The sequence below is a fragment of the Saimiri boliviensis genome, chromosome 12 (genome assembly GCF_048565385.1).
Source record: "Saimiri boliviensis isolate mSaiBol1 chromosome 12, mSaiBol1.pri, whole genome shotgun sequence".
Taxonomy (NCBI): domain Eukaryota; kingdom Metazoa; phylum Chordata; class Mammalia; order Primates; family Cebidae; genus Saimiri; species Saimiri boliviensis.
This window is the reverse complement of record NC_133460.1, coordinates 77,117,069-77,144,720: the sequence shown is the minus strand read 5'-3', so window position 1 is coordinate 77,144,720 and position 27,652 is coordinate 77,117,069. Positions and strand designations below refer to the sequence as shown.

The 27,652-nt window shown below is 40.6% G+C and overlaps 1 protein-coding gene across 7 annotated transcripts in view; it reads left to right on the top strand.

Annotated features, from left to right (window-relative positions):
• Positions 1-27,652, top strand: part of CPEB3 (cytoplasmic polyadenylation element binding protein 3) — a 247,140-nt gene that overhangs the window by 29,581 nt on the left and 189,907 nt on the right. For 2 of the 7 annotated variants that reach the window (XM_039465097.2, XM_039465096.2), the window contains exons 1-2: positions 10,830-11,396; positions 14,201-15,249. In XM_039465097.2, the coding sequence (XP_039321031.2) occupies positions 14,212-15,249 (1,038 nt within the window). In that variant the 5' untranslated portion in view covers positions 10,830-11,396; positions 14,201-14,211. Of the gene's footprint in view, positions 1-10,829; positions 11,397-12,479; positions 13,978-14,200; positions 15,250-27,652 lie in introns of those variants that run through there. The other 5 variants (XM_074382579.1, XM_074382578.1, XM_074382575.1 and 2 more) reach the window with 3 other exon arrangements.

The following is a 27,652-nucleotide window of genomic DNA, read 5'->3' as shown; positions in this document are numbered from 1 at the left end:
CAGTCATCATGCTACCTCACTCCAGCCTAGGCAACAGGGTGAGACTCTGTCTCAAAAAAAAAAAAGAAACTTTAAGTGGAATCACTTTAAGTGGAAACATATAGTATATAGTATATACTTTTTGCATTAGACATTTCACTCAGCATTGCATTCATGCAATTTATGTATGTGGTTCTATATAGTTGGAGTCAGGCCAGGCACAGTAGCTCATGCATGTAATCCTAGCACTTTGGGAGGCTGAGGTGGGAGGATCACTTGAGCTCAGGAATTCGAGATTAGCTTGGGCAACATGCCAAAACTCTCATCTCTACCAAAACATACAAAAATTAGCCAGGCATGGTGGCAGGCACCTGTAGTGCAAGCCACAAAAAATAAAAATAAAAATCTTGGCATCTGTTATCTTTGCCTTGTCATATTCCATTATATGAGTCTATCACAAATTTATTTATCCATTTTATTCTAGATGGATGTTTGGGTTGTTTTCAGGTTTGGCTGTTATGAATAATGCTGCTTTCAACATATCTTTTGGTGAACATGTCTGCATTTCTATTGGGTGTATATCTAGAGGCTAAATTGCTGGGTCATAAGGTTTGTGAATGTTTAGCTTTAATAGATACTGCATGATTTTGCAATATGGTTGTATAGTTATACTAAATTATGCTTTTACTAGCAGTGTATGAAAAATGGTTGCTTAAAAAAGGGGGAGTTGCTCCACATCCTTGCTAATGCTTGGTATTGTCTGCCTTTTCCAGGTTTAGCCATTCCAGTTTTATTCTGCTTTTTTTTTTTGTTTGTTTTTGTTGATTAGTGAGATAGAGCACCTTTTCATATGTTTTTTGGTCATTTGAATATGTTTTGGTGAAGTCTTTTGCCTGTTCTTGGGGGAATATTTACTCTTACTGATTTATTTATTTGTAGAAGTTCTTTATTCTGGTTAAAGTCTTTTGCTGAAAAAAATCTCTATATATATAGATAGAGCATATATTTTCTCCCATTTTGTGAGTTTTTATTCTAATACTGTCTTAATTATGATTACTGGTTTTGTGACTTTTTTTTTTTTTTTTTTTTTTTTTAAGATGGAGTGTTGCTCAGTCACACAGGCTGGAGTGCAGTGGCATGATCTTGGCTCACTGCAACCTCTACTCCCTAGTTTCAAGCTATTCTCATGCCTCAGTCTCCCGAGTAACTGGGAATACAGGCACCCACCACCACACCTGGCCTTTTTTCTTTCTATTGGTGTCCCGTTCCAGGATGTGACCTGTGTAAGAAACTGTTGCTTAACCTAACATTGTGAAGATATTCTCCTAGATTTTCTTTTAAGGGCTTTAGTGATTATATTTTACAATTAGGGCTATAGTCCATCTGGAATTTATTTTTGTTTATGGTGTTGTAAGGATAAAGGTCTCTTTTTTGACATATGGTTGTTCAGTTGACTCCAATACCCTTTATTGAAAAGACAGTCTTTTCATTATTGCAGTATTACTGTTTTTGGAATTCTGGGGATCATACATAGATCTACCTATTTCTAGACTTTTAATTTTGTTCTGTTTGTCTATTTGTTTATCCTGTCCCAATAACCACACATTATATGAGTCTTAATATCTGATAGTGTAAGTCCTTTAGGTTTTAATATTTATTTATTTGTATTTTAATATATACGGGTCTTAACATCTGTATATGTATCTATATCTTAATATATACAGGTCTTTTCTCTCTCTCTTTTTTTTTTTTTTTTTTTGAGAGGGGAGAGAAGAGGAGAGCCTAGGTCCCTGCCTCTCCCTTGCCCCTGGCGGCTATATACAGGTCTTAATATCTGATAGTTTAAGTCTTCTAGGTTTGTTTCTTGCCACCTAGATTACCTTGGCATTTTTGGCCTTTTGTATATACATTTAAATTTTAATTCAACAAATATTTACTGAATTCCTATTTCTTTTATTGGAGGCACAGTGATAAGTGTTGCAAATACAGCTATCAATAAGATAAGATATGCGAGGTTCTTTCTTTATAGTTGGGAAAGCCACTCATAAAGGATGAGAAGAGGGCCTGGAATAGAGTCTGGAGGAACGCAGTATTTAAAGTCAGTTAGCAGAAAAGACAGAGACAGCACATACAATCCCACATGTTAGAAAACCAAGAAAGGACAGCATAAAGGAAGGAGGAAAGGGGAAGGTACAGTCATGTGTTGCTTAACAGCAAAGCGGATACTTTCTGAGAAATGCATCGTTAGGCGATTTTGTTGTTGTGTCAGTTGTCATGTATAGGGCACTTACCATGAATTGAGCTTGCAGGAAGGGAAGTTGTTCTGGTGTGAGTCAGTGAGTGAGTAGTGAATGAAGGTGAAGGCATAGGATTTTACTATATACTACTGTAGACTTTATAAACATAGACACTTAGGCTACACTAAATTTATAAAAATTTTTCCTCGATAATAAATTGACCCCTGCTCCATGAAAATTGACCTTAGCTTATTGCAATCTTTTAACTTTTTAAACTTTTTATTTTTTTTGAAAAATTTAAAAAATTATGACAATCCTAGATGGGATAGCCTACTGTACACATAAGGTATATAGTACAGCCTTTTGCTCCTAGCCTACAAACCCATTCAGCCTGTTACCCTATAGAATGCGGTAGGCAGTTGTAGCACAATGGTAAGTATTTGTATATCTAAACTTCAGAAGGGCACAGCAAAAATACAGAATAGGCAGGGCACGGTGGCTCATGCCTGTAATCCTAGCACTTTGGGAGGCTGAAGCAGGTGGATTGCCTGAGCTCAAGAGTTCAAGACCAGGCTGGGTGTGGTGGCTCTCACCTGTAATCTCAGCACTTTGGGAGGCCGAGGCAGGCAGATCACCTGAGGTCAGGAGTTCAAGACCAGCCTGGGCAACATGATGAAACCCTGTCTTAAAAAAAAAAAAAAAATAATAATAATAATAAAAGGAAAAAAAAGAAAGAAGAAAAAAAGAAAAAAAAAAAAGAGTTCAAGACCAGCTGGGGCAACATGGGGAAACCCTGTCTCTGCTAAAAATACAAAAATAGCTAGCCATATTTGGTGGCAGGCACCTGTGGTCCCACCTACTCAGGAGGCTAAGGCATGAAAATGGCTTGAACCTGGGAGGCAGAGGTTGCAGTAAGCTAAGATTGTGCCACTGCACTCCAGCCTGGGCAACAGAGTGAGATTCTGTCTCAAAAAAACAAACAAACAAAAACAGTATAAAAGATTTAAAAAATGGTACACATGTATAGGGCATTTACCATGAATTGAGCTTGTAGGAAGGGAAGTTGTTCTGGTGTGAGTCAGTGAGTGAGCAGTGAATGAACGTGAAGGCATAGGATTTTACTATACACTACTGTAGACTTTATAAACATTGACACTTAGGCTACACTAAATTTATAAAAATAACTTTTCTTTGATAATAAATTGACCCCTGCTCCAAGAAAATTGACCTTAGTTTATTGTAATCTTTTAAGTTTTTAAATTTTTTTTTTTTTTTGAGACGGAGTTTCGCTCTTGTTACCCAGGCTGGAGTGCAATGGCGCGATCTCGGCTCACCGCAACCTCCGCCTCCCGGGTTCAGGCAATTCTCCTGCCTCAGCCTCCTGAGTAGCTGGGATTACAGGCACGCACCACCATGCCCAGCTAATTTTTTGTATTTTTAGTAGAGATGGGGTTTCACCATGTTGACCAGGATGGTCTCGATCTCTTGACCTCGTGATCCACCCGCCTCGGCCTCCCAAAGTACTGGGATTACAGGCTTGAGCCACCGCGCCCGGCCAAGTTTTTAAATTTTTAATGTTTTAAAAGATTGGACTCTTGTAATTACAGCTTAAAATACAAATACATTGTATAGCTGTACTATATATATATATATATATATATATATATATATATATATATTTATATATTTATATATTTATATTTATATTTGAGACAGAGTCTCACTCTGTCATCCAGGCTGGAGTACAGTGGTGCAATCTCGGCTCACTGCAACCTCTGCTTCCTGAGTTCAAGTGATTCTCCTGCTTCTGCCTCCTGAGTAACTGGGACTACAGGTACCCGCCACCACACCCAGCTAATTTATTTGTATTTCTAGTAGAGACAGGGTTTCACCATGTTAACCAGGCTGGTCTTGACCTCCTGACCTCAAGTGATCTGCCTGCCTTGGCCTCCTAAAGAGCTGGGAATACAGGCATGAGCCACCTCATCTGGCCCAAAAATATTTTTTATACCCTTATTCTATAAACTTTTATGAGCTCTTACAATTTCTAATTATTTTTATTTTTTTTTTTATTTTTATTTTTGAGACAGAGTCTCGCTCTGTTGCCCAGGCTAGAGTGCAATGGCATGATCTTGGCTCATTGTAACCTCCACCTCCCAAGTTCAACTGATGCTCCTGCCTCAGCCTCTTGAGTAGCTGGGATTACAGGCATGCATCACCTTTCTACTAAAGAGTACACTGTAAAATAATGGTAAAAAGTAAATACATGAATCCAGTAACAGTCATTTATTGTAATTACCAAGTATTTTGTACTGTACCTAATTGTATGTGCTATAATTTTATACAACTGGCAGCACAGTGGCTTTGTTTACACCAGTATTACCACAAATAAATGACTAATGCATTGCACTATGACACTGACAGCTACAATGTGAGGAGGTGATTGGAATTTTTCAGCTTCATTATAGTCTTTGGGACCACCATTATATATATGGTTTGACTGAAATATTGTTAATGCTATTTATGACTGTATATCCAGAAAGTGTGGTCAGTTATGTCAATGTTGCTGCAAGGTCAAGCAAGATAGACTGACAAGCATCTATTGGACTTAGCTCCGATTGTCTGTTGCAACCTTGGAGAAACAATTTCTGTGGAGGGGTGGGGTATGTGTCTGTTATTTCATGATGATAAATAAATAGTCTACCTTTTTCTTGTCTGAACATCATAAGGGCCAAAGTGGTTTTCTGTTTTATACCACTCCCCTTCTCATCCTTGCAGCTGAGGAAAAATTCATTTCTCTCTAAATGGATTTAATATTTCTAAATGAATTTAATACTTCAACTTGGCTGCTTTAAATAATAAAAAAACCTTTGCTGGCCGGGCGCGGTGGCTCAAGCCTGTAATCCCAGCACTTTGGGAGGCTGAGGCGGGTGGATCACGAGGTCAAGAGATCGAGACCATCCCGGTCAACATGGTGAAACCCCGTCTCTACTAAAAATACAAAACATTAGCTGGGCATGGTGGCATGTGCCTGTAATCCCAGCTACTCGGGAGGCTGAGGCAGGAGAATTGCCTGAACCCAGGAGGCGGAGGTTGCGGTGAGCCGAGATCGCGCCATTGCACTCCAGCCTGGGTAACAGGAGCAAAACTCCGTCTCAAAAAAAAAAAAAAAAAAAAAAAAAAAGAGAAAAAACCTTTCCTTTATTCATCCATCCATTTATCCATATACTCAGCAAGCATGTATAATATACTTACCAACTACCAGGACATAGCATTGTGGTAGGGATGTAAGTAGGGAAGGAAAAGAAGGAAGGAAGCTCAAAATGATATATATGACCCATGTACAGTTGTCCCTTCTTATCTGTGAGTTCCATCTCCACATATCCTTTGATTCAACCAACCACAGATCAAAAACATTTGGGAAAAAAGTGAATGGTTGCATTTGTACTGAATATGTAAAGACTTTTTCTTGTCATTATTCCCTAAACAATATAGTATAACAACTATTTACATAGCACTCACATTGTATTAGGTATTATAAGTAACCTAGAGATGACTTAAAGTATATAGGAGGATATGCATAGGTTATATGAAAATATATGCCATTTTATATGAGGGACTTACTTGAGCATCCATGGATTTTATTATTTGGTGGGGTGGGGGTTTGAAACTAAGCCCGCAAGATACTGAGGAATAACTATAGATCTCAGTGAGTTAACTGAAGTATTTTTATGGCCTTTAATGGCTACTTGAAAGGGGTTTATGCTGTGAGGCAGAGGTTGCAATGAGCCAAGATCAAGCCACTGCACTATAGCCTAGGAGACAGAGCAAGACTCTGTCTCAAAAAGAAAGAAAAGAAAAGAAAAGAAAAGAAAAGAAAAGAAAAAAAAAGGTAGGTCAATGGTTTATGGTGAAGTTCTGTGATTTGAAGACAAAATTTCAGAAAGTGCCTCCTTTTTTGGCTGGGTGCAGTGGCTCACACCTGTAATCCTAGCCTTTGGAAGGCCAAGGCGGGCGGATATCTTGAGGTCAGTAGTTCGAGACCAGCCTGGCCAACAAGGTGAAACTCCATCACTACTTAAGGTATAAAAATTAGCCTGTAATCCCAGCACTTCGGGAGGCCAAGACAGGCAGATTACCTGAGGTCAGGAGTTCGAGACCAGCCTGACCAACATGGAGAAACCCTGTCTCTCTGAAAAATACAGAATTAGCCAGGTTTGATGGTACATGCCTGTGATCCCAGCTACTGGGGAGGCTGAGGCAGGAGAATTGCTTGAACCTGGGAGACGGTACAGTGAGCCAAGATTGTGCCACTGCATTCCAGCCTGGACAATAAGAGCGAAACTCTGTCTCAAAATAAAATATACAAATAAAATAAAAATAAAAATTAGCTAGGCCTGGTGGTGCGTGCCTGTAGTCCGAGCTACTCAAGAGGCTGAGGCAGGAGAATTGCATGAATCTGGGAGGTAGAGGTTGCAGTGAGCCAGAGGTTGCAGTGAGCCAAGATTGTGCCACTGCACTCCAACTTGGGCGACAGAGTGAGACTCTGTCTCAAAAAAAAAGAAAAAAAAAAAAAAAAGGTACCTCTTTTATGGTTAAGTAAAAAACATTTCAGTAGAAAGGGTTTTGTCAAAAAAAAAGGTTTAACGAAAAGGGCTTTGTCCTTGTTGAGGGTTTGCTTATAATTTTTTCTTTGTTTCATAGGTATTTATACCTTGGTTTTAATGCTTAAGTAATTTTCTTTTTACATTTGAGGCTCACTTTAGGAAAAAAAAGGAGCAGAGATTAGTTTATTTTTTAATACAGTACAATCCCTTTAAGTATGGGCAGTGTTAATTATGATTTAACAAGGGTTAGAGCCAAAGTTTATTTTCGTTGTGCATATTATTAGTAGACCTGCACTTGGAGTCAGGTGGATTAATAAAGCCCAGAGAAATCATTTCAAGGTCATAACTTTGAAAGGAACAACTTAACATTTTCCACATTTCTGATTAAAAGTTGATATCCTAATTTCAAATATTTAAAAAATCTGTTTTTTTTTTCTGTTTCTGAGACAGAGTCTTGCTCTGTCGCCAGGCTGGAGTGCAGTGGTGCGATCTTGGCTACCGCAACCTTCGCCTCCTGAGTTCAAGAGATTCTCCTGCCTCAGCCTCTGAGTAGCTGGGACTACAATCATGCACCACCACGCCCAGCTAATTTTTGTATTTTTATAGTAGAGATGGGATTTTGCCATGTTGGTCAGGCTGGTCTCGATCGATCTTTTGATCCACCCACCTCGGCCTCCCAAAGTGCTGGGATTACAGGCGTGAAAAAAACTATCTCTTTCTTCTTTCTTTCTTTCTTTTTTTTTTTTAGAGATGGGGTTTCACCATGTTGACCAGGCAGATCTCAAACTCCTGACCTCAAGTGATCCACCTGCCTCGGCCTCCCAAAGTGCTGGGATTACAGGCGTGAGCCACCGCGCCCGGCCTCAAAAATCTATTTCTTAAAGCTGTAAGGATGTCAGGAAGGATTTATTTTATTTTAGTTAAAGTAGCTGAAAATGTGGCAAAAGTTTGGTAGCAAAGTCTTCAGGAATAAAATTAACCTTGAGTTGATCCTTGCAAATTCTGGAATGCAAATGGTGAGTATAGCAGCTTCACAAAAGTAGAGCTTTCTTTTTTTTTTTTTTTTGAGACGGAGTTTCGCTCTTGTTACCCAGGCTGGAGTGCAATGGCGCGATCTCGGCTCACCGCAACCTCCGCCTCCTGGGTTCAGGCAATTCTCCTGCCTCAGCCTCCTGAGTAGCTGGGATTATAGGCACGCACCACCATGCCCAGCTAATTTTTTTTTTTTTGTATTTTTAGTAGAGACGGGGTTTCACCCTGTTAACCAGGTTGGTCTCGATCTCTCGACCTCGTGATCCACCCGCCTCGGCCTCCCAAAGTGCTGGGATTACAGGCTTGAGCCATCGCGCCCGGCCAAAAGTAGAGCTTTCTTTAGGAGGATAGAGGAAGGAAAAAAAAGGGAAATAGAAGCTAAGGTCACAGCAGGAATAAGTAAGCATTCAGTTATTTTACACAGATCTTTTGGTGGATTCATTCAAAATGATTCTTTTCTTGAAGATTTAGGCTGGAATCTTAGGGGGTCAAAAAATAGATTCTCAACTGGGTGTGGTGGCTCACACCTGTAATCCCAGCACTTTGGGAGGCTAAAGTGGGTGGATCACGAGGTCAGGAGTTCCAGACCAGCCTGATCAACATGGTGAAACCCCATCTCTAGTAAAAATAGAAAAATTAGCCGGGCATGATGGCATGCGTCTGTGATACCAGGTACTCAGGTGTCTGAGGCAGGAGAATGGCTTGAACCTGGGAGGTGGAGGTTGCAGTGAGCTGAGATCACACACCTCACTCCAGCCTGGGTGACAAAGCAAGACTTTGTCTCAAAAAAAAAAAAAAAAGATTCTTTTCTTAAATTATTAGTTTTTTTTTTTTTTTTTTTTTTTTTTTTTTAAGACGGTGTTTAAGAGAAAAGAAAAAAAATTTCTTCAGCACCTCCTGGGATCAAGAAAGAAAGAAAGAAAGAAAAAAGATGGGGTTTCACCCTGTTGGTCAGGTTGGTCTTGAACTCCCGATCTCACCTGATCTGCCCGTCTTGGCCTCCAAAGTGCTTGGATTACAGGCGTGAGCCACCACGCCTGACCTGTTTTATTTTGTTTTTTTTTTTTTTTTTTTTTAAAGAAATAACTAGAAACAAAGATTTCAATATGCTACAAATCAGTGGTTTCTCGTAATACTTAGTTCTGATTGGTGAAGAAGGGAATTAGAAAATTAAGACAATTTTAAATGATGCTTAACATTTTCAGTTACAAGTTCAATCAGCATAGTCAACAACTGACATTTATTCCTAACCCTTTGGGTGAGTGGCACTGAACCAAATCCCGCAAGAAATATCTTCTGCCTACAAGAACAAACTAGTTCTTGAACTATTGCTCTTAGAAGCTATAGATAGTAACAGTTGATTTTTACATGTTTTGAGATTCCAGCCTTGGAACCATGAGGTTATAGGAAAAACCATACTAAAAAAAAGGTTTTTAATAGAAACTGGGCTGGGCAGCCAGGCGCGGTGGCTCATGCCTGTAATCCCAGCACTTCGGGAGGCCGAGGCGGGTAGATCATCTGAGGTCAGAAGTTCGAGACCAGTCTGACCAATATGGTGAAACCCCATCTTTTTTAAAAAAAATAATAAAATGAAATGAAAAAAAAAAAGAAAAGAAACTGGGCCAGGCTTAAGGGCTCACACCCGTAATCCTAGCACTTTGGGAGGCCAAGGTGGGTGGATCACCAGGTCAGGAGATGGAGACCATCCTGGCTAACACTGTGAAACCCCATCTCTACTAAAAATATGAAGAATTAGCTGGGTGCGGTGACATGGGCCTGTAGTTCCAGCTACTTGGGAGGCTAAGGCAGGACTTAGGAGGCTAAGGCAGGATAATCGCTTGAACCTGGGAAGCGGAGGTTACAGTGAGCTGAGATCACACCACTGTACTCCAGCCTGGGCGATAAAGCAAGACTCTGTCTCAAAAAAAAAAAAAAAAAAAAAAAAAAAAGAATAAGAAATTGTAGCCAGGCGCGGTGGCTTAAGTCTGTAATCCCAGCACTTTGGGAGGCTGAGGCGGGTGGATCACGAGGTCGAGAGATCAAGACCATCCTGGTCAACATGGTGAAACCCCGTCTCTACTAAAAATACAAAAAAAAATTAGCTGGGCACGGTGGCACGTGCGTGTAATCCCAGCTACTCAGGAGGCTGAGGCAGGAGAATTGCCTGAACCCAGGAGGCGGAGGTTGCGGTGAGCCGAGATCGCGCCATTGCACTCCAGCCTGGGTAACAAAAGCGGAAACTCCGCCTCAAAAAAAAAAAAAAGAAATTGTATCTACTCTTCGTCTTGAAGAAAAAAGTTATTGCCTTATACAGTGAAATATTACACATATACAATTGTTTTTAAATATTTCACCAAATATTTTAGAATGAGTTGAATTTTACTTAGGTAATCGTTTGTATGAATAATGCAAGGTAAACTTTTATTATTTATTTTTTATTGTTATTTTTTGAGACATAGTCTCGCCCTGTCGTCCAGGCCGGAGTGCAGTGGTGTGATTTCGGCTCACTGTGACCTCCGCCTCCTGGGTTTAAGCGATTCTCCTGCCTCAGCCTCCTGAGTAGTTGGGCTTACAGGAGGGTGCCACCACTCCTGGCTAGTTTTCTGTATCTTAAGTAGAGACAGGGTTTCACCACGTTGGCCAGGCTGGTCTGGAACTCCTGACCTTGTGATCCGCCCACCTTGACCTCCCAAAGTGCTGGGATTACAGGTATGAGCCACCACACCGGCATAAACTTTTATTTTGACACGTAAAAATAAAGAAATGAGTTGATTCAGAGCTTAACAGGTACAATTTTAAAATAAGTGATTTGTTCCTGCATTGAAAACTAAAATACAAAGAAATCTGGTGGATATCAAAAATTTGTGACTAAAATCTATTTTCACCTGACCTCCAGGGCAAGGTTAATATCACATTTAATATTAAGGTGTTTTTTAATTCTATATTAAAAGTGATTCTTTTATGCTATCTCTGCTGAAAAATTAAAAAATTTTTTTAAAGTGTTTTAAGTATGGTTAGATTTCAAGTATCCAAGATTCTCCAGTAGTTACCCCTCCCTTGTCTGTTCCTTTCCATCCCAGTATTTTTCTAGTAGGATTCCTATTGCTGGCTACCCAGTCATTACCATTCTAACCATTTAAGGTAGCCCTGCTTGGTTTATTTATTCTGAGTACTACAATTCAGTTTCCTTTTATCCTGGCTTCCTATGGCAAGTTGACAAACCAGTTTATTTTTCTCCCTTTTATTTCAACAACTCATGATTTAGATTGGTTAGGAGAATATATTATAATCAGGACACAACCTTTTCCCCTCGGAATCTGTATTTGTGAGACTTCCTCCTTTCCCGGCTGAACGTGCTGAAGTCAGACCGAGTACCTTGTGAAGGACTTCAGCCCCCACAGTTCCCTGTTTGCGCATGCCCTCTCTTCTTACAGTTGTCAAAGTGCTTTTGCCAGAGCGGTCACATAATCAACCTGAAAGAAGAAAATAAATACTGTATACTTTTAAATTTTATCGATTCTTAAAAACTGGACACTCAAAGGTAACTGCTACTAAGATTTTGTTACTTGAAATTGGGTTATTGCATGTAAAAGAGTATCTATTGTGTGTGGTGGGGGAGGGGAAGAAGGTATCTATTTCTCACTTCGCTGTAAATAAGCAAAAACAAAACTTAAAAAACCCCAAAACCAAGAAACAACCCCAAGAACACAAAACAAACTATACAGGCAGGTGCTGAGAGACACTGCATATTACCTTTGTAAATATTATCTTAATCTATTGCTTACCTTTTGTTTGAAAGGGTCTAATTTATTAAAGGTGTGTCTTGACCTTGACAGAGTGAATTTATGCAGAAAGTGAAATTTACATTTTTAAGGATTGTTGAGAAGAGAAATAGGTGTTCCTGGTGTAAAATTTTAAAAATTCAATGAATATATTAATATTGATTAAAGCAATTAAAAATGTTCTGAGTCCAACTTACTTTTTGGCTTTTTTGCTGAGGTACAGCAGTAATTTTTCCACGAAGAGCATGTAGTTTAAACTGAAGGCATTAACAACAAGCCTTGAGTCAAGCAATCGGAAAAGCAGAGTGATATTAAAATTATAATCAAATGCCTATTTCAGCCATGATGATATGGCTATTATAGAGACAATTCTAGCTCACTGGAAGTGACTCAAATCCCAGATTATAATGGTTTACTGCAGCACTGTTTAAACCAAGTATGAAAATGTCTCTTTCTATGACCATCTTTGGCACCAATGGAACTTTGTGTTGTCTAAATCCAAGCTTCATTTGCCTCTTTGTATTGTATTTTACAATGTTGATCAAAGCTATTGTTTTAGACCAAGGGAACTGAGGAACATAAAAGCAATCTCTTAAATAGATTTTATTGGTAGTAGCCGACAATCTGTGTTGTATATTATATTGAGTTGGGTTTTTTCCCTGGGAAAGGGCGAAGGGAGGAATAGCAGGGGGATGAGGAATAGAAGGGAGAATGAAGTGGCTGTGAATTTTCATTCACATGAAGAGCTAAAGGCTCTTCATATTTTGTGTATGAAACTTTGAAATAAAGGATATTAATGAACCATTTTAATGATAGTCTTTAATAAAATAACTACTTTTAATCCAATTTCTTGTCGATAATTTTGCATAAGTTAATATTTTCATTATCTGATACACTGATTTTAACAATAGTTATTATCATGAGGATGTCTGTGTATCTGAATGCCTTCTCACAAGTGTCCTGAGAAAGATTCCTCTAAAAGTATCTGGGTTAATTAACTGCATATATTTATTAATAACTTTGTTGCAATTGTACTGAATCATCATCTAAAAATAATTATATGTTTGGTCATATACTCCTTTAACATTTCAAAAATATTTGTTTTCAGGGTCTCAGCACCGTAATATTCACATATTTAAAGCAATTAACATGTTATAAAGACAAGCTAACTACATGTATGGCAATCTCCAGGCTTTGAGTGATTAGTAATTTTCATCCTTGAATAAGAAAACAGACTGTATGGTAGAGGTGAATATAGCCCTTGTATGTGAAATGGAAAATACCATACACTCCTTATATGGCTAAATGAAGCAGTGATGGAAATGCACTATAATTACAATGTATAAGAATTTGGGACTTTGTACTCTCTATTTTTAACACTTTTGCTAGCATATGGTAATTAAGGGTCTTCAAACCCCATAGCGTTTCGCTGCTAATACTAGTGATAAGAGAATGGCTTCTAAATTTGCCAAAGTCTTGTGACCAAGACAGCAGCAGGAGGATTCAAAATTGAAAATCTGGCAACCCCAGAATTATCTTGACTGTCTACTTAAATCTCCGAGGGATTTTTTTAAAGCCCCACCCCCACCCTATCTCACAGGCGCTCGCTTGCTGGGGCACACTCTCTCTCTGACCTTAAATCCAACCAGAAGCATTTCTTCACTCTGCAGAGAAATTCTCAGGCTCCTGTTGAGACCTGAAGCACTGAGATGTCAAGAAATCTCTTGTGCGGCAGAATTGAACACAAGAAAATTGGGAAACAAGCAGTAAAACCATAATCCTTAGAGTAACAAGAAGCAGGCAGTTCCAAACATTTCAGTAGGTTTTTACCTCTTTAAAAACGTTTTATTTATTTTATTTTATTATTATTATTTTTAACCGTCTCCTAACAAAATGGAGTAGCTGCAGCTACTGGGAGGCCAGAGAATGATTGTGCAGCTGAGTCCTTCTAACAAATGCCAAGGATTTCCTCCCTCGTGGTTCACTGCAGCTAAATGAAACAATTATCAACGCAAGAAGGCAGTTTGCTAATCAAGAGGGCTAATACTACTTTTTTTTTTTTTTTTTTAAAGTGTTCGAGCTGGGGAAGGGAGAAGAAAGGGTCCTGTGTGCGGTGTCTTTTTAACCTTGCTGAAGGACGCAGCAGTATTTATTGACGTATGCAAATAACTGGGGGAGGGTGGTGCTTGGGAAAAAACAGGAACCAGAATCAGTTTCTCATTGCAGGGCGAACGCTCTGAGTTCCGGTGAAGGGAAAAGAGACGTGGCGAAATTGCTGTCTTTCTGTCTTATAAGTACATCTCTCACTAATACAGAAAAGGAACCAAGACATCTGAAAGGGTGAAGACGCTCTCACAGTATTTTTAGAGACCTTGCTCGGCACCTTCCCTACCCCCAACCCAACAGCCCGACCTGTTCTTCTAAATGGGAGATTATGGATTTGCATTGCAATTGGCTAGTAGCGGTGGCGATGGATTTTCGCAAGTAAAACACCCGCCCGCTTCAGCGAGGGACATTAATGATCACATTGACAATAACGCGTCTCTCTTTTTTCCCGTTTCAGCTGCGCAAACCATGCAGGATGATTTACTGATGGACAAAAGCAAAACCCAGCCCCAGCCCCAGCAACAGCAGCGGCAGCAGCAGCAGCAGCAGCAGCAGCAGCAGCAGCAGCAGCAGCAGCAGCCCCAGTCTGAGTCCAGCATATCCGAAGCCCCGTCCACGCCCCTCTCCTCAGAGACCCCCAAGCCGGAGGAAAACAGCGCAGTGCCAGCCCTCAGCCCAGCCGCTGCCCCGCCGGCCCCCAACGGCCCGGACAAGATGCAGATGGAATCACCGCTCCTGCCAGGCTTGAGTTTCCATCAGCCCCCTCAGCAGCCGCCGCCGCCGCCTCAGGAGCCCGCGGCGCCGGGCGCGTCGCTGTCGCCGTCCTTCGGCAGCACCTGGTCCACGGGGACCACGAACGCGGTGGAGGACAGCTTCTTCCAGGGGATCACCCCAGTCAACGGGACCATGCTCTTCCAGAACTTCCCGCACCATGTCAACCCAGTCTTTGGAGGCACTTTCTCCCCGCAGATCGGCCTGGCGCAGACCCAGCACCACCAGCAGCCGCCGCCGCCGGCGCCTCAGCCGGCACAGCCAGCGCAGCCCCCGCAGGCGCAGCCCCCGCAGCAGCGCCGCTCACCCGCCAGCCCCAGCCAGGCGCCCTACGCGCAGAGGAGTGCCGCCGCGGCTTACGGCCACCAGCCCATCATGACCAGCAAGCCGTCCTCGTCTTCGGCGGTTGCAGCCGCTGCTGCAGCAGCCGCCGCCTCGTCGGCCTCCTCCAGCTGGAACACGCACCAAAGTGTGAACGCAGCTTGGAGCGCACCGTCTAATCCCTGGGGCGGCCTGCAGGCGGGCCGGGACCCTCGCCGGGCGGTCGGTGTGGGCGTGGGTGTGGGTGTCGGGGTGCCTTCCCCGCTCAACCCCATCTCGCCGCTCAAAAAGCCCTTCTCCAGCAACGTGATCGCGCCGCCCAAGTTCCCTCGTGCGGCGCCGCTCACCTCCAAGTCCTGGATGGAGGATAACGCTTTCCGGACCGATAATGGTAACAATCTGTTGCCATTTCAGGTAATGCTCTGGTGCACCTGCACACTCCTTCCCCTGCCCCGCTCATTTTGCCCCTTCTCTGACTTTAATCGTCAACCCGCTTTTATTTTAAAAGGGCAGCAATGTCCAGCTCCTCTGCCCGCTTTCGAAGCCTCCAGTTCTCTGGGGCTGTTCCATTCTCGGGGGATGAGATTGGGAGAACATTGTGATTGCTGGAGGAATCGTATTCGTCCCTTCAGGGTAGAAAACGCTTTTTCTTTTACTTTATTTTCTCCTCATGGTGTTTGTACCTCTTATTTTGACTTCGTTTGACAGTAAAGCTGCAAGTGTATGGCAAGGTGCCGGCATAGTTCCAGGATGAGTAGGCTGAGATTCCTATCATTTTGAGTAGCTACACATTGCAGGTTATGCAATCCTGAGCTCAGGGTGCCGCCTGCAAGCTGTCCACACCCAAACCACCTTGGCTTTAATCTTAAAGATGTTAACAACCCTTGAGTGGTGCTATTTCAGATGGTTGCATATGCTCAATTAAACTAATGTGAACACATGTGTTTATGTCTCGCTAAGGTGCTAGAATCATTAATAACAATCAGCATATTGCCCCTGCTGGGAAAATTATGAGTGTGAGATTCCAATAAACACCCGCAACTGTGTAAGGGAAGGAGGTGGAAGAGTGGAAATTCTAAGGGCAATCCTTTCCATGTTACCTACAAGAAGGATTTTTTTTCCCCCCAGAGGTAAGAGACAATAGGGCGTGACCTTCAGAGCCATATTGCAATGGAGTCTATTTGCTAGCTAGCACTGAAATATTTAAAGCTGTAGTGTCCTTCACCAGTTGGGTTAAGAAGACAATACAGATCAATTACATCATTTGAAACTGGGCAAAGTGAAAGTCTTGCAATTTTAATGAAAAATGAGTCTTGTGTCTTGGTGTTAAATGCCAATGAAAAACCCAAGAAGTGCCCCAGACAAAAAGGTTGAAATGAAGAGTGTCCTTATTTCTGTTCTTTCTTTCTGATCCAGTTCACAGCCATAGCAGTTGGCAGTGTCCTGGGCATCTTGGGTTGGGAAAGGCGTAATACGGGTGTGTGTTCACGGGTGGCTTTTGCTCCTAGGCAAACACTTATCCTTCACTTAGAAGTTGATTTGGCTGTAAGCTTCTAGGCTCAGTTAAAGAAAGAAAAAGGAGAGAGGAGAAAGCCTCCAACAAGACCCAATTTGGATGGTCAAGGAAATGAAGCAGAAATCTTTCGAGGAGTGCTAAAAGATGGGAGAACCAACTATTTGACAGAGGTATAGTGTCAGGTACAGTTGCAGCCTTCATCTCTCCATTTCAGATGTTTGGAGTGGCTCCCAGTCATGAAAAAGAGATGAGGTTATTGAGAAGAACATGACTCTCTAGGCTAGAGTAATGATTTTTAACTTTTGACAGTTCAAGGGAGTCCCTGAAACCTCTAAATTGTGTATATGAGAGTTTTTAACGAGAGAGGATCTTCACAAGGAATTTTCACAAGGATCCTTCAGGAATGGAAGATGTTAACATTAAGGTATATTTCCTCCTAACATTTGCTTATTTTAATAAAATGAAGAGGTGTTGCAAGATGGGATTAGTTTCATAGAGAAAAGGAGGAATTTGCTTTCTGGAATTTATGTGCTTGTTTTTAGAGGTAGTAGAGCAGGGAAGCTACGTTTGGTAGGAGAGGCCCTCTTTTTTTTTTTTTTTTTTTTTTTTTTTTAACATTCCCTCTCTTTATTCTCATACACCCTACTGGAGTTCAGTCCTACAGGATAACCTAAAATCTTACAGGGAGTTTTGGGAGCTGATACGGTAGATAGATCTTGTTATCTTTCTCTAGGAGATGACTCTGAATACAACTAGCTATTGGTGAATTATCTACTGGAATGGGGATTAGGGGAGATTAAATCCACATCATTTCCTCAAACCTGATATTGACAAGTAGTATAGGGACTGCCAGTTGTTACTCAGCAAACCATTCACCAATGATGCTAGTAAGAGCCAAATGGACTGGATTCAGTTTGGTCTCTTCTCTTTCCATCCCTGGTGATACTATTGGATAGGCAAAAATGGCCAAAAGATTTGTAAGAGGACAGATTTGATTGGAAATTGGGTTTTATTTATTTGGCTTCAGGAAAAATTACATATACATTATGTCTCATTTCTTTTTCATAAAATGGAGCTTAGGGTTTTGAAGCAATTTTAGGATTAGAGGAGGAACTTGCTTGTGTTTTGGCCGGAATATTATCAGACTTGGTTTGTGTTGATAACTGTATCAAGTTTGTCTAAGAAACAAAGAACACCTGAGTCTTGTGTGCAGAATTTTGTGTATGTGCATTTATTGAAATAGTTTTACTAAAAAAGGAAGAAAATATCTTAAGAAGTTCTGATGACTTTTTCAAAATATTCTGGCAAATGTAATTTTATTTAAATCAGAGTTTTTCATAGAATACCAACTTTATTTTTTAACAGACTTTTTGAGCTATTAATAAAAGAGGCTTTCTATAGTGATCTACTCTAATATATGTTAAAATTTTTAAAGAAACCCATTCTGTCCTACACTGCTTCTTTTTTGCCAGTTTCTACCAACACAATAGATTTTGAGGAGCTTTACTTACATGGCTTATATTGTAAAAGCAATCAGTGTATTTGAATGTGGTTTTACAAACTATAATACTTTCTTGTTCTAGTAAAGCTGATTGGTTTCCTTGGGTTTTGGAGGCTGCTTTCTTAGGGATTATTTGTATCTAAAAGTCACTTCATTTCTACAGATAAGGAAGCTGAAATCCTGAGAGGTAGAATGACTGAATTCAGATCCTACAGCTCTGGCTAATTTTGTTGTATGTGTCCTTAGTGTCCATGTAGTGCAAGTGCTGTCAGATAGAATTCATTTTAAGTAAGATTCTCTTTGGACGTCATGCAAAGGGACTTAGTGAAGTTTTCTATTAGGCTGATGCGTCTTGGTGATGTAGCCATAAAAGTAATGGCAAAACCCGCAATTACTTATGCACCAATTTAATAAAAGGACTACAGCAGAGATACTTTGTTTTTTGTTGAAAATCTGGATTTAAATAGCTGTTGTCCAGAGAAGTTTAGGAGGGACTTTTGAGAACACCTATTTTAGACCACTGTGCTCATATTACGGAGGATGAAATTAAAGTCTTTCAATGCGTGAAGTTACTTATCCAGGTTCAGGTTAATAATTTCTATCAGAAGCAGGTTTTGACAGCAGATTGCCTGGATTCAGATCTCTGCTTTGCCAGTTATTGGCTTTGTAATCATGAGCAAATTATATAAACATGCTGCCTCTCAAGTTCTTCACCTCTAAAGTGGGAATAATAATAGTTTCTTGCTTCATATGAGTTAAAATGTAAAACTAAATATAAAGTGTTTAGCACAGTGCCTGGCTCATAGTAGAGTTTCCCTTAAATGTAGGGTTATGAGGTTATGATTATTGTTACTGTAACGGTGACCAGAGGCTCTGCATGATCTTGTCGTAGTATGGATTACTGATTTTTTTTTTTTCTTGAGTTGGTATCTTACCCTGTCGCCTAGGCTGGAGTGCGGTAGTGTGATCTTGGCTCACTGCACACTCTACCTCCTGAGATCAGGTGATTCTTCTGCCTCAGCTTCCTGAGCAGCTGGGATTACAGGCACCTGCCATGACACCTGGCTAATTTTTATATTTTTAGTAGAGGTGGAATTTAGCCATATTGGCCAGGCTGGTCTTGAATTTCTGACCTCAGATGATGTGCTGCCTTGGCCTACCAAAGTGGATTACCAGTTTTTCATACAGTGCATTCTAAATATCCCCAAACTTCAGTGTAATGCCATTTGTTCTTTTTTCTTACCTGTTGGTACCCTCATGATCCAGAGCCTTTGGTCATTGTAGTAATGTGATGATCCAGCATTTACCTATGGGCCAGACCCTGTGCTAAGCACTTTACATGTAGTTTCTCACTGGAACTCCTTTGAGATAGGAACTCCTTTGGCATAGAAGGACTATTTTTGTCCTTGTTTTGTTTGTTTGTTTTTAGAGACAGAGTCTTGCTCTGTCACCCAGACTGGAGTGCAGTGCTGTGATCTCGGCTCACTGCAACTTCTGACTCCTGGGTTCAAGTGATTCTCTTGCCTCAGCCTCCTGAGTAGCTGGGATTACAGTGCGCCACCATGCCCAGCTAATTTTTGTGTTTTTAGTAGAGATGGGGTTTCACCATGTTGGTCAGGCTGGTCTTGAACTCTTGACCTCATGATCCGCCTGTCTTTGCCTCTTAAAGGGATTACAGGTGTGAGCCATGGCGCCTGGCCTATTATCCTTGTTATATTGACAAATAAATTGTGGTTCAATACATTCACACTATTTGCTTAAGATCACAGTCACTGATTGGCAAAGTTGCCTCCAGAGCCCATGGCTCCTATTCCCTTGACTATACTACCTCTAAGACATCACTTAACAATGCAGTGTTGATGTAGGAAACTGGACTGAATCTGTACTTGACCTTATGAGATACACTGGAAGTTGTGTTTTTATTTTTTTAATTATTTTATTTTATTTTATTTTATTTTTGAGACGGAGTTTCGCTCTTCTTACCCAGGCTGGAGGGCAATGGCGCCATCTCGGCTCACTGCAACCTCCGCCTCCTGAGTTCAGGCAATTCTCCTGCCTCAGCCTCCTGAGTAGCTGGGATTATAGGCACACGCCACCATGCCCAGCTAATTTTTTGTATTTTTAGTAGAGACAGGGTTTCACCATGTTGACCGGGATGGTCTCGATCTCTTGACCTCGTGATCCACCTGCCTCAATTATTTTTTTTGAGACAGTCTTGCTCTGTCACCCAGGCTGGAGTGCAGTGGCACAATCGTGGCTCACTGCAACCTTTGCCTCCCAGGTTCAAGCAATTCTCCTACCTTAGCCTCCTAAGTAGCTAGGATTACAGACGTGCAGCAACATGCCCAGCTAACTAATTTTTGTATTTTTAGTAGAGACGGGGTTTCACCATGTTGGCCAGACTGATCTCGAACTCCTGACCTTGTGATCTGCCTGCCTTGGCCTCCCAAAGTGCTGGGATTATAGGTGTGAGCCACTGCGCCTGGCATGGAAGTTGTGTTTTTAAAAAATTTTCTATTTGTATAAATGGGGGAAGAAAAAAATATAGTAACTGTAAATATACCACCATGAAGATTCAACAGTTATGATTTTTTCTGTTTACTTTTGCTCATTTTACAGAGGATGAAATCAAAGTCCCAACATGGAAAATGACTTACCCAGGTTCAGGTTGATAATTTGTCACAGAAGCAGTCTTTAGCAGCAGATTGCCTGGATTCAAATTTAATTTGGAAAAAAATTCAAATTATTCCATGCTTTCTTTCTGTCTCTTTCCCGTTATCCCTATCCACTTTTTTTTTTTTTTTTTTTAGACAGTCTCAGTCTTGCCCAAGCTGTAGTGAAGTGGTGCGATCTTGGCTCGCTACAAGAGAGCCTCCACCTCCTGGATTCAAGTGATTCTCCTTCTTCAGCTTCCTTAGTAGCTGGGACTACAGGCACACGCCACCATTCCCGGCTAATTTTTATGTTTTTAGTAAAGATGGGGTTTCACTATGTTGGCAGGCTGGTCTTGAACTCCTGACCTCAAAATCTGCCCACCTTGGCCTCCCAAAGTGCAGGCATTACAGGTGTGAACCACCGACCTTGCCTATCCTTTTCTTTTTCCTTCTACTCCTAAGTTAAAGGTGATTGTGGGAAGTTTTATATTTATGACATGTCTAGTTAAATATAATTTAATTTTGCTGATGGATGATCAATAACAGGAAATTCCTTACATGAATTCATGAGAATATAAATGATATTAAAAAACAAAACAAATATGCCTACTCATATTTTTAGGAAATATCAATATTTTTCAAGTAGTTTGTGTTCCTTTTTCTTTACTTTTGACAGACTCTTGCTCTGTCACCCAGCCTGGAGTGCAGTGAGATGATCTTGGCTCACTGGACCCTCCGCCTTCCCTGTTCAACAAAGTCTCGTTCCTTAACCTCCTGAATAGCTGGGATTACAGGTGTGCACCACCATGCCCCATTAGTTTTTGTATTTTTAGTAGAGATGGGGTTTCACCATGTTGGCCAGGTTTAGTTTGAACTTCTGACCTTGAGTTATCTGCCAGCCTTGGCCTCCCAAAGTGCTGGGATTATAGGTGTGAGCCACTGCACCTGGCTCCTCTTTTTTTCTAAGACCATCTTTTCTGGAGGTGATATAAATTGTCTTGTTTACGATTCCTTTTGAATAAGGATAGTATGACCTAGATTTAAGACTCTTCTCTAGTTGATTTCTTAACTACTGTCCCAATGCAAAACCATTTTAAGGTACATTCAACCCCACAAACTGTTTCAGAACCTGTTATGACATAGTTGATATGAATGCCAGCAAAACCACATTATCTATTTACTATTTAAAAGAGGGGTTGGTTAGGAAATACTAGGTTTTTGTGCTACTAGAAACGTTAATAATATAAAACTATATACTTCAAAATTGCATGCTGTAAAGTAGTTAACTTTGTTTAAACTCTTTATGACCTCATTGTGAGTTAGTACAGAAGAACCCTCTTAGAAATCTAATTTATATATCCTCTGACAAAGACACAAATTTCTACTTACAGAGCTTTCTCCATTGGTTAGCCTGTTTTAATGTATTTTAAGGGCTGTGTGAGGTGTAATACTTGTCCAGTTGGAACTGGTTTTCATTGCTAAGTTGATTTTTTAAATAGTATTTTGGTCCACAGATATCAAAAGATTATACTTTGTTGGCCTGGCACGTCTCTAATCCCAGCACTTTGAATGGCTGAGATGGGTGTATCACCTGAGGTCAGGAGTTCGAGACCAACTTGGCCAACATGGTGAAACCCTGTCTCTACCAAAAAAGTACAAAATATAAAAATTACCTGGGTGGGGTGGTGGGTGCCTGTTATCCCAGCTACTCGGGAGAGTGAGGCAGGAAAATTGCTTGAACCTGGGAGGCAGAGGCTGCAGTGATCTGAGATCGCACTATTGCCCTCCAGCCTGGATGACAAAACTGAAATTCCATCTCAAAAAATATATATATGTGCTTTGTTTACTGCAATATGAATTAGATGGAGGGGGGAGCATACAGTAGTGGACAACCCATGAAGCTTGGAGTAAGGAAGACACTGGTTAAAGCCTTAACTCTGTCACTAGTGGTGGGGTCAAGTCACTTATCCATTGATTCTTTTTCCCAATCTGTGAAAATGGAGGGAGGAAGTGGAGGGGAGAGAGTGGATGGAAGGGAAAATGAGGAGGTGTGAGGGGAGAGGGAGCCTAGCTTCAGGGTTTGCTTTGTGAAAGAATGTGTACAAAGTGTTCTGAAAATTAGATACTGTTATAGGAATACTGTTAAGGCTCTTGGATGCCTGCCTAACTTCTGTAATTGTAGTCAGGATTAGTTTAAAAGAGGAAATATTATTGATATTCAATAGTCCAAAGTTAAACATTAGGTGATGGCATATAAAGGAGAGGGGCTAGAAAGAGGCATGGAAGAACATCAAAAGGCACTTTGTATGTTAGGGTGACTGCCTAGTCTAGAAGGCTAGTCATGGTGATCTGAAGACTAGGAGTATATATAGACTTACGTCACACTAATATTGGAGATGTGTAACTATCTGCTTGTTCTTATGGCTGACTCACCAATGTAAGTGTAAGGGTTTTCCTGGATCCATGAACATTTTAAGTGGTGATAGGAGAAATGCTTAAACTCTTTAATTTTCTGACTGCTATAAGGGTTGGGTTGATTTCGATCGTTCTGGAGATATCAAGGGTCTGATTTGAAGCTCCTTACCACCTTCTCCCTGGAGGCCATACCTGACTCTCTGTAGGGGCCAGTGTGGTTGTCAGAGAGAATTCAGGATGGAGCTTCAGGTTTTGATATTGAGAGTTGAGGTAATATAGCTGTAACTTATAGGAGGCTTTCCTGGGGAGGTTGCTGTACTTGCAGTAGAAACCAGCCTCACAAGGAATTTTCTACAGCTGGTTTTTATACTTTGTGAGTAGCTTCTTCTGTGAGGGTTCAAATGCTGCATTTCACCTGTTATACTTCGGTTCTCCTATATTTAGTTTTCACACCCTTTAGTGTTCTTTATGGTTCTCGGCGTTTAAACTTCTTAATGTGAAACCATTCTGATATTTGCATTTTGTTAACTTGAAATAGAAAAGTACTAGTGAACTAAAGTACTACTGTAACTTAGCATCTTGGAATAAAGCCTACTTTTCTCTCCTAAGAAGCACTATTATATAATTCTCAGAAATAATAAATATTATTATATAAATCCTTGTTGGCAGGACTCAGAGGAGAGAGACAGAAATGGTCACAAAACAGCCTTTATATTATTTGAAGTGATCATAGAATTAATACACACAAAGGGAAGGAAACATTGTGTACTGAATATGTATGCATAGGACTATTGTGTGGCCAAATAGCTTCATTCCTCAAGCATTCAAACTCATTTCAAGGTCAAGATCAAAAACAAGTAACCCCCTGCCTGCAGTAACTCAGTGCAACTAATTAAATGGTCAATGTCATCAAGTCAATCAGTGCCTAGAAGTGTCTGACACTTAGTAGGTGTTCATTAAATGAATGAAAGAACATTTAAAACAAGTTATAATTTTGTCCTTTATCTTTGCAATGTGGTATATTTAACATTTTTGCAACAGATTCTCCATTCTAGTATTTTTATTTATTTATTTTTTTGAGATGGAGTTTCTCTCTAGTTGCTCAGGCTGGAGTGCAATAGTGCGATCTTGGCGCCACAACCTCCACCTCCTGGGTTCAAGCAATTCTCCTCCCTCAGCCTCTCCAGTAGCTGGGATTACAGGCATGTGCCACCATGCCTAGGTAATTTTTTATTTTTTTGGAAGAGACGGGGTTTCTCCATGTTGGTCAGGCTGATCTTGAACTCCTGACCTCAGGTGATCTGCCCTCCTTGGCCTCCCTAAATGCTGGGATTACAGGTGTGAGCCATAGCACTCAGCCCATTCTAGCCCATTCTGCTGTTTCTGTACAAGATATCAATAGAATATGGAAACATAGGTGAATATACATAATATTATAAAGGACATCTTCAGTGTGTGAAAATATAAAATACTATGTTTCCCAAACTTTGTGGACACCCCATAGTTGTGGCCTGTGATTTCATATATGTAGGTTTGGTATGCCAAGAAGTAAGCAGAGTTCTTGCTTTGACACAAAAAGTTTATGACCGCCAATAAATGGAAACACTAGCTTATATGTTAAGAGTTAGATTTTTCTTTATCTCTTCATCGTTGATCAGCTCATTCTTTTGGAGTTAATTTATCTTTTTATGGTGATTTGGTTTGTTTCTAACTTGTCATGTCGAGTTATTAATAATGGAACGGACTAGAATGAGAGTCAGGATAACTCTGATAATAAAACTTAGAAATACTGAGGAGAAGACCGGGTGTGGTAGCTGATGACTGTATTTGCAGCACCTTGGGAGACTGAGGTGGGAGGATTGCTTGAGGCCAGGTGTTCAAGACCAGCTTGGGCAGCATAGTGAGACCCTGTCTCTATTAAAAAAATTTTTTAAATTAGCTGGGCGTGGTGTCACATGCCTGAGTCCTAGCTACTCAGGAGACAGAGGCAGGAGGATTACTTGAGCCCAGGAGGCAGAGGCAGGAGGATTGCTTGAGCCCAGGAGTTTGAGGTTATAGTAAGCCATGATTGTGCCACTGCACTCCAGCCTAGGTGACAGAGTGAGACCCTGTCTCTTAAAAAAAATAATAATAATAATAAATTAATGAGGGAATTTTCTGGTTTGTTGGACAAAGAACAGGTTATAGTGGGCCCATTCAGGCAGTCATTAATTCCAGGCATGTGAGATTGGAAAGCAGAGATGTAAAGAGCAAATAATTTTCCATCTTAAAGATGGTAGGGTTTGAGGGCTGATTAGGGATGAGAGGGAATATTTCAGAGGAAACACCTTAGTGATCTGACAATCTAACGCCCTACTCAAACTCCACGAGTCCTAGTTCTTAGGTTTCAGATAAGCAGCGATTAAAGGAGGCAGGAGGTAAATGTACCCAGAAGCACCTCTCTTTTGCAATGTGAAGTGAAAAATTTCTTTTTCTTTTTTGGACCAGAGAAATAAAACCTAGATATGCAGAGAATTAAAATAGTGAAGACCAGTAAAGTTTATGAGTTTATGGGGGAAAGGCTGAGAGATAATGTTTTTGGTTTAGGCAGCTGGGGAAAATTATTTAGAGGTGGAAATAGTTAATAGGGGCAGATTGGAATTTTCATGACTCGTAAATCAGGTGGGTTTTAGAGTGGAGGAATTTCAGAAAGGAAAGCCTTGTGTTGGGTATATTTGAACAAGTGATTTGACAGCTTTAACCCACCCATGCTTTTGTGTGATTCTTAATGTGTGGGAAGGAAAACCTTATTAGGATAGATTACTTTGTGGACTACTTATTAGAACACTACATCTTAGAGAGGAAACAAATACCATTCTAAGTCAAGAGCTTTTTCTGACTCTAGCCTGATTTTCCTAAATTACACCCTGAGAATTAGAGTATGTGTTAGTTGATTAGTCATCTTGTTTGTGGGTTATAGCCTGGCATTGCGGAGAACAATAAGGAATTCCAACCAATCAATCATGTGGGAGGATCATAGGCAATAAAAGAAATCAAACCTGCCATCCTTTATTATTTAAATGGAATAAACTCGATGAGAAATCAGTGGATGTTATTAGCCAGTCTGAGATATCGTTAATAAGGTCTTACCAAAGTTGAAATTAGAGCTTTTGGAATTTAGTTCTGCTGTTCTAATACAGGGCTTAGTTTTCTAAATGGGTGTAAAGATGATGAAATGCTTTGCAGCTTGGGGTGTGTAGAGTCATAGGTTGATGAGCTTTGAGGTGGAGTTAGGGAGAAGGGTACAGGAGCCACCAGAACTGCATTTTATGTGTCCCTCTGTATTTCCAGGGAGAGAGGTGAACTGTAACATTCATTAAATTTTCAAAGGGGTTCATAATTTAAAAATGGTTAAGAGTTATAGGAGCAAAAGCACTGCTACATGGCACCCAATGCAAAGTTTCAGGATTTTAAAACATAGACATCTGGCCAGGTGTGGTGGCTCATGCCTGTAATCCCAGCACTTTGGAAAGCTGAGGTGGGTGGATTACCTGAGGTAGGGAGCTCGAGACCAGCCTGGCCAACATGGTGAAACCCCTTCTCTACTAAAAATACAAAAATTAGCTGGGCATGGTGATACACGTCTGTAATCCCAGTTATTTGGGAGGCTGTGGCAAGAGAATTGCTTAAAGAATTTCGGAGGTTGCTGTAAGCTGAGATTGTACCACTGCACTCCAGCCTGGGTGACAGAGCCAGACTCCATCTCAAAAAACAAACAAAAAATGTAGACATCTCTTAAAATTTCCCTTTTTCTCTCTTCAGAGCTGAGAGAATTCCTGCTGAACTTTGATAACTTTTTGAATAAATGAAAACTAATTGCTTTTTTGATTTAGCTTTTTCTAAAATCAAATTCGCAAATTCAAATGACTTTTTGTCAAAATTATTTTGGCATTCATTGCATTGGTTTACATATATTTAAGTCATATAATTACAGTAATACTGTCATTAAAAAGGTTTAGAGCTGGGTGCAGTGGCTCATACCTGTAATTCCAACACTTTGGGAGGCTGAGGTGGATGGATTTACTGAGTTCAGTTGTTCTATACCAGCCTGGGCAACATAGCAAGATCCCATCTCTACAAAAAATGAAAACAAACAAACAAACAAAAGAAGTTTGGAGACAAACCTATACTATCTCTAGGTAAGCTTGCAATTCATCTGGTGAACAGAAATTTATGGGCTTATTGGTCACCAGTGTTGAATCTGCTGTGGATTTTTGTTATAGGGAAGATAAAACTCAGAGGTTAATCTGGAAAGTCAGTTAAGTGAATGTCTTCGACTTGGTAATTTATAAATAATAGAAATTTTAATACTTCTCACAATTCCAGAGGCTAGTAAGTCCAAGATAAAGGCCCTAACCTATTCATTGTCTGATAAAGTCTTGTTCTCTGCTTCATGAATGATGCCTCTTTTTGTGTCCTCATGTGGCAGAAGGGGCAAACACACCAAACACACACCCTTCAATCAATCTGTCTCCTTTCTCCCTCTCCCTCTTTTAAGAGATGGGATCTCATTGTGCTGCCCAGTCTGGACCTGAACTCCTGGGCTCAAGCTATCCTTCTGCCTCAGCCTTCTGTGTAGCTGGGACTACCGGCCAATTTTTTTTCTTTTTGTTTAATTTTTTTTTTTTTTACAAAAGCTCTAATCCCATTAATGAAGGCAGAGCCTTCATGACTTAATTACTTCCCTGAAGG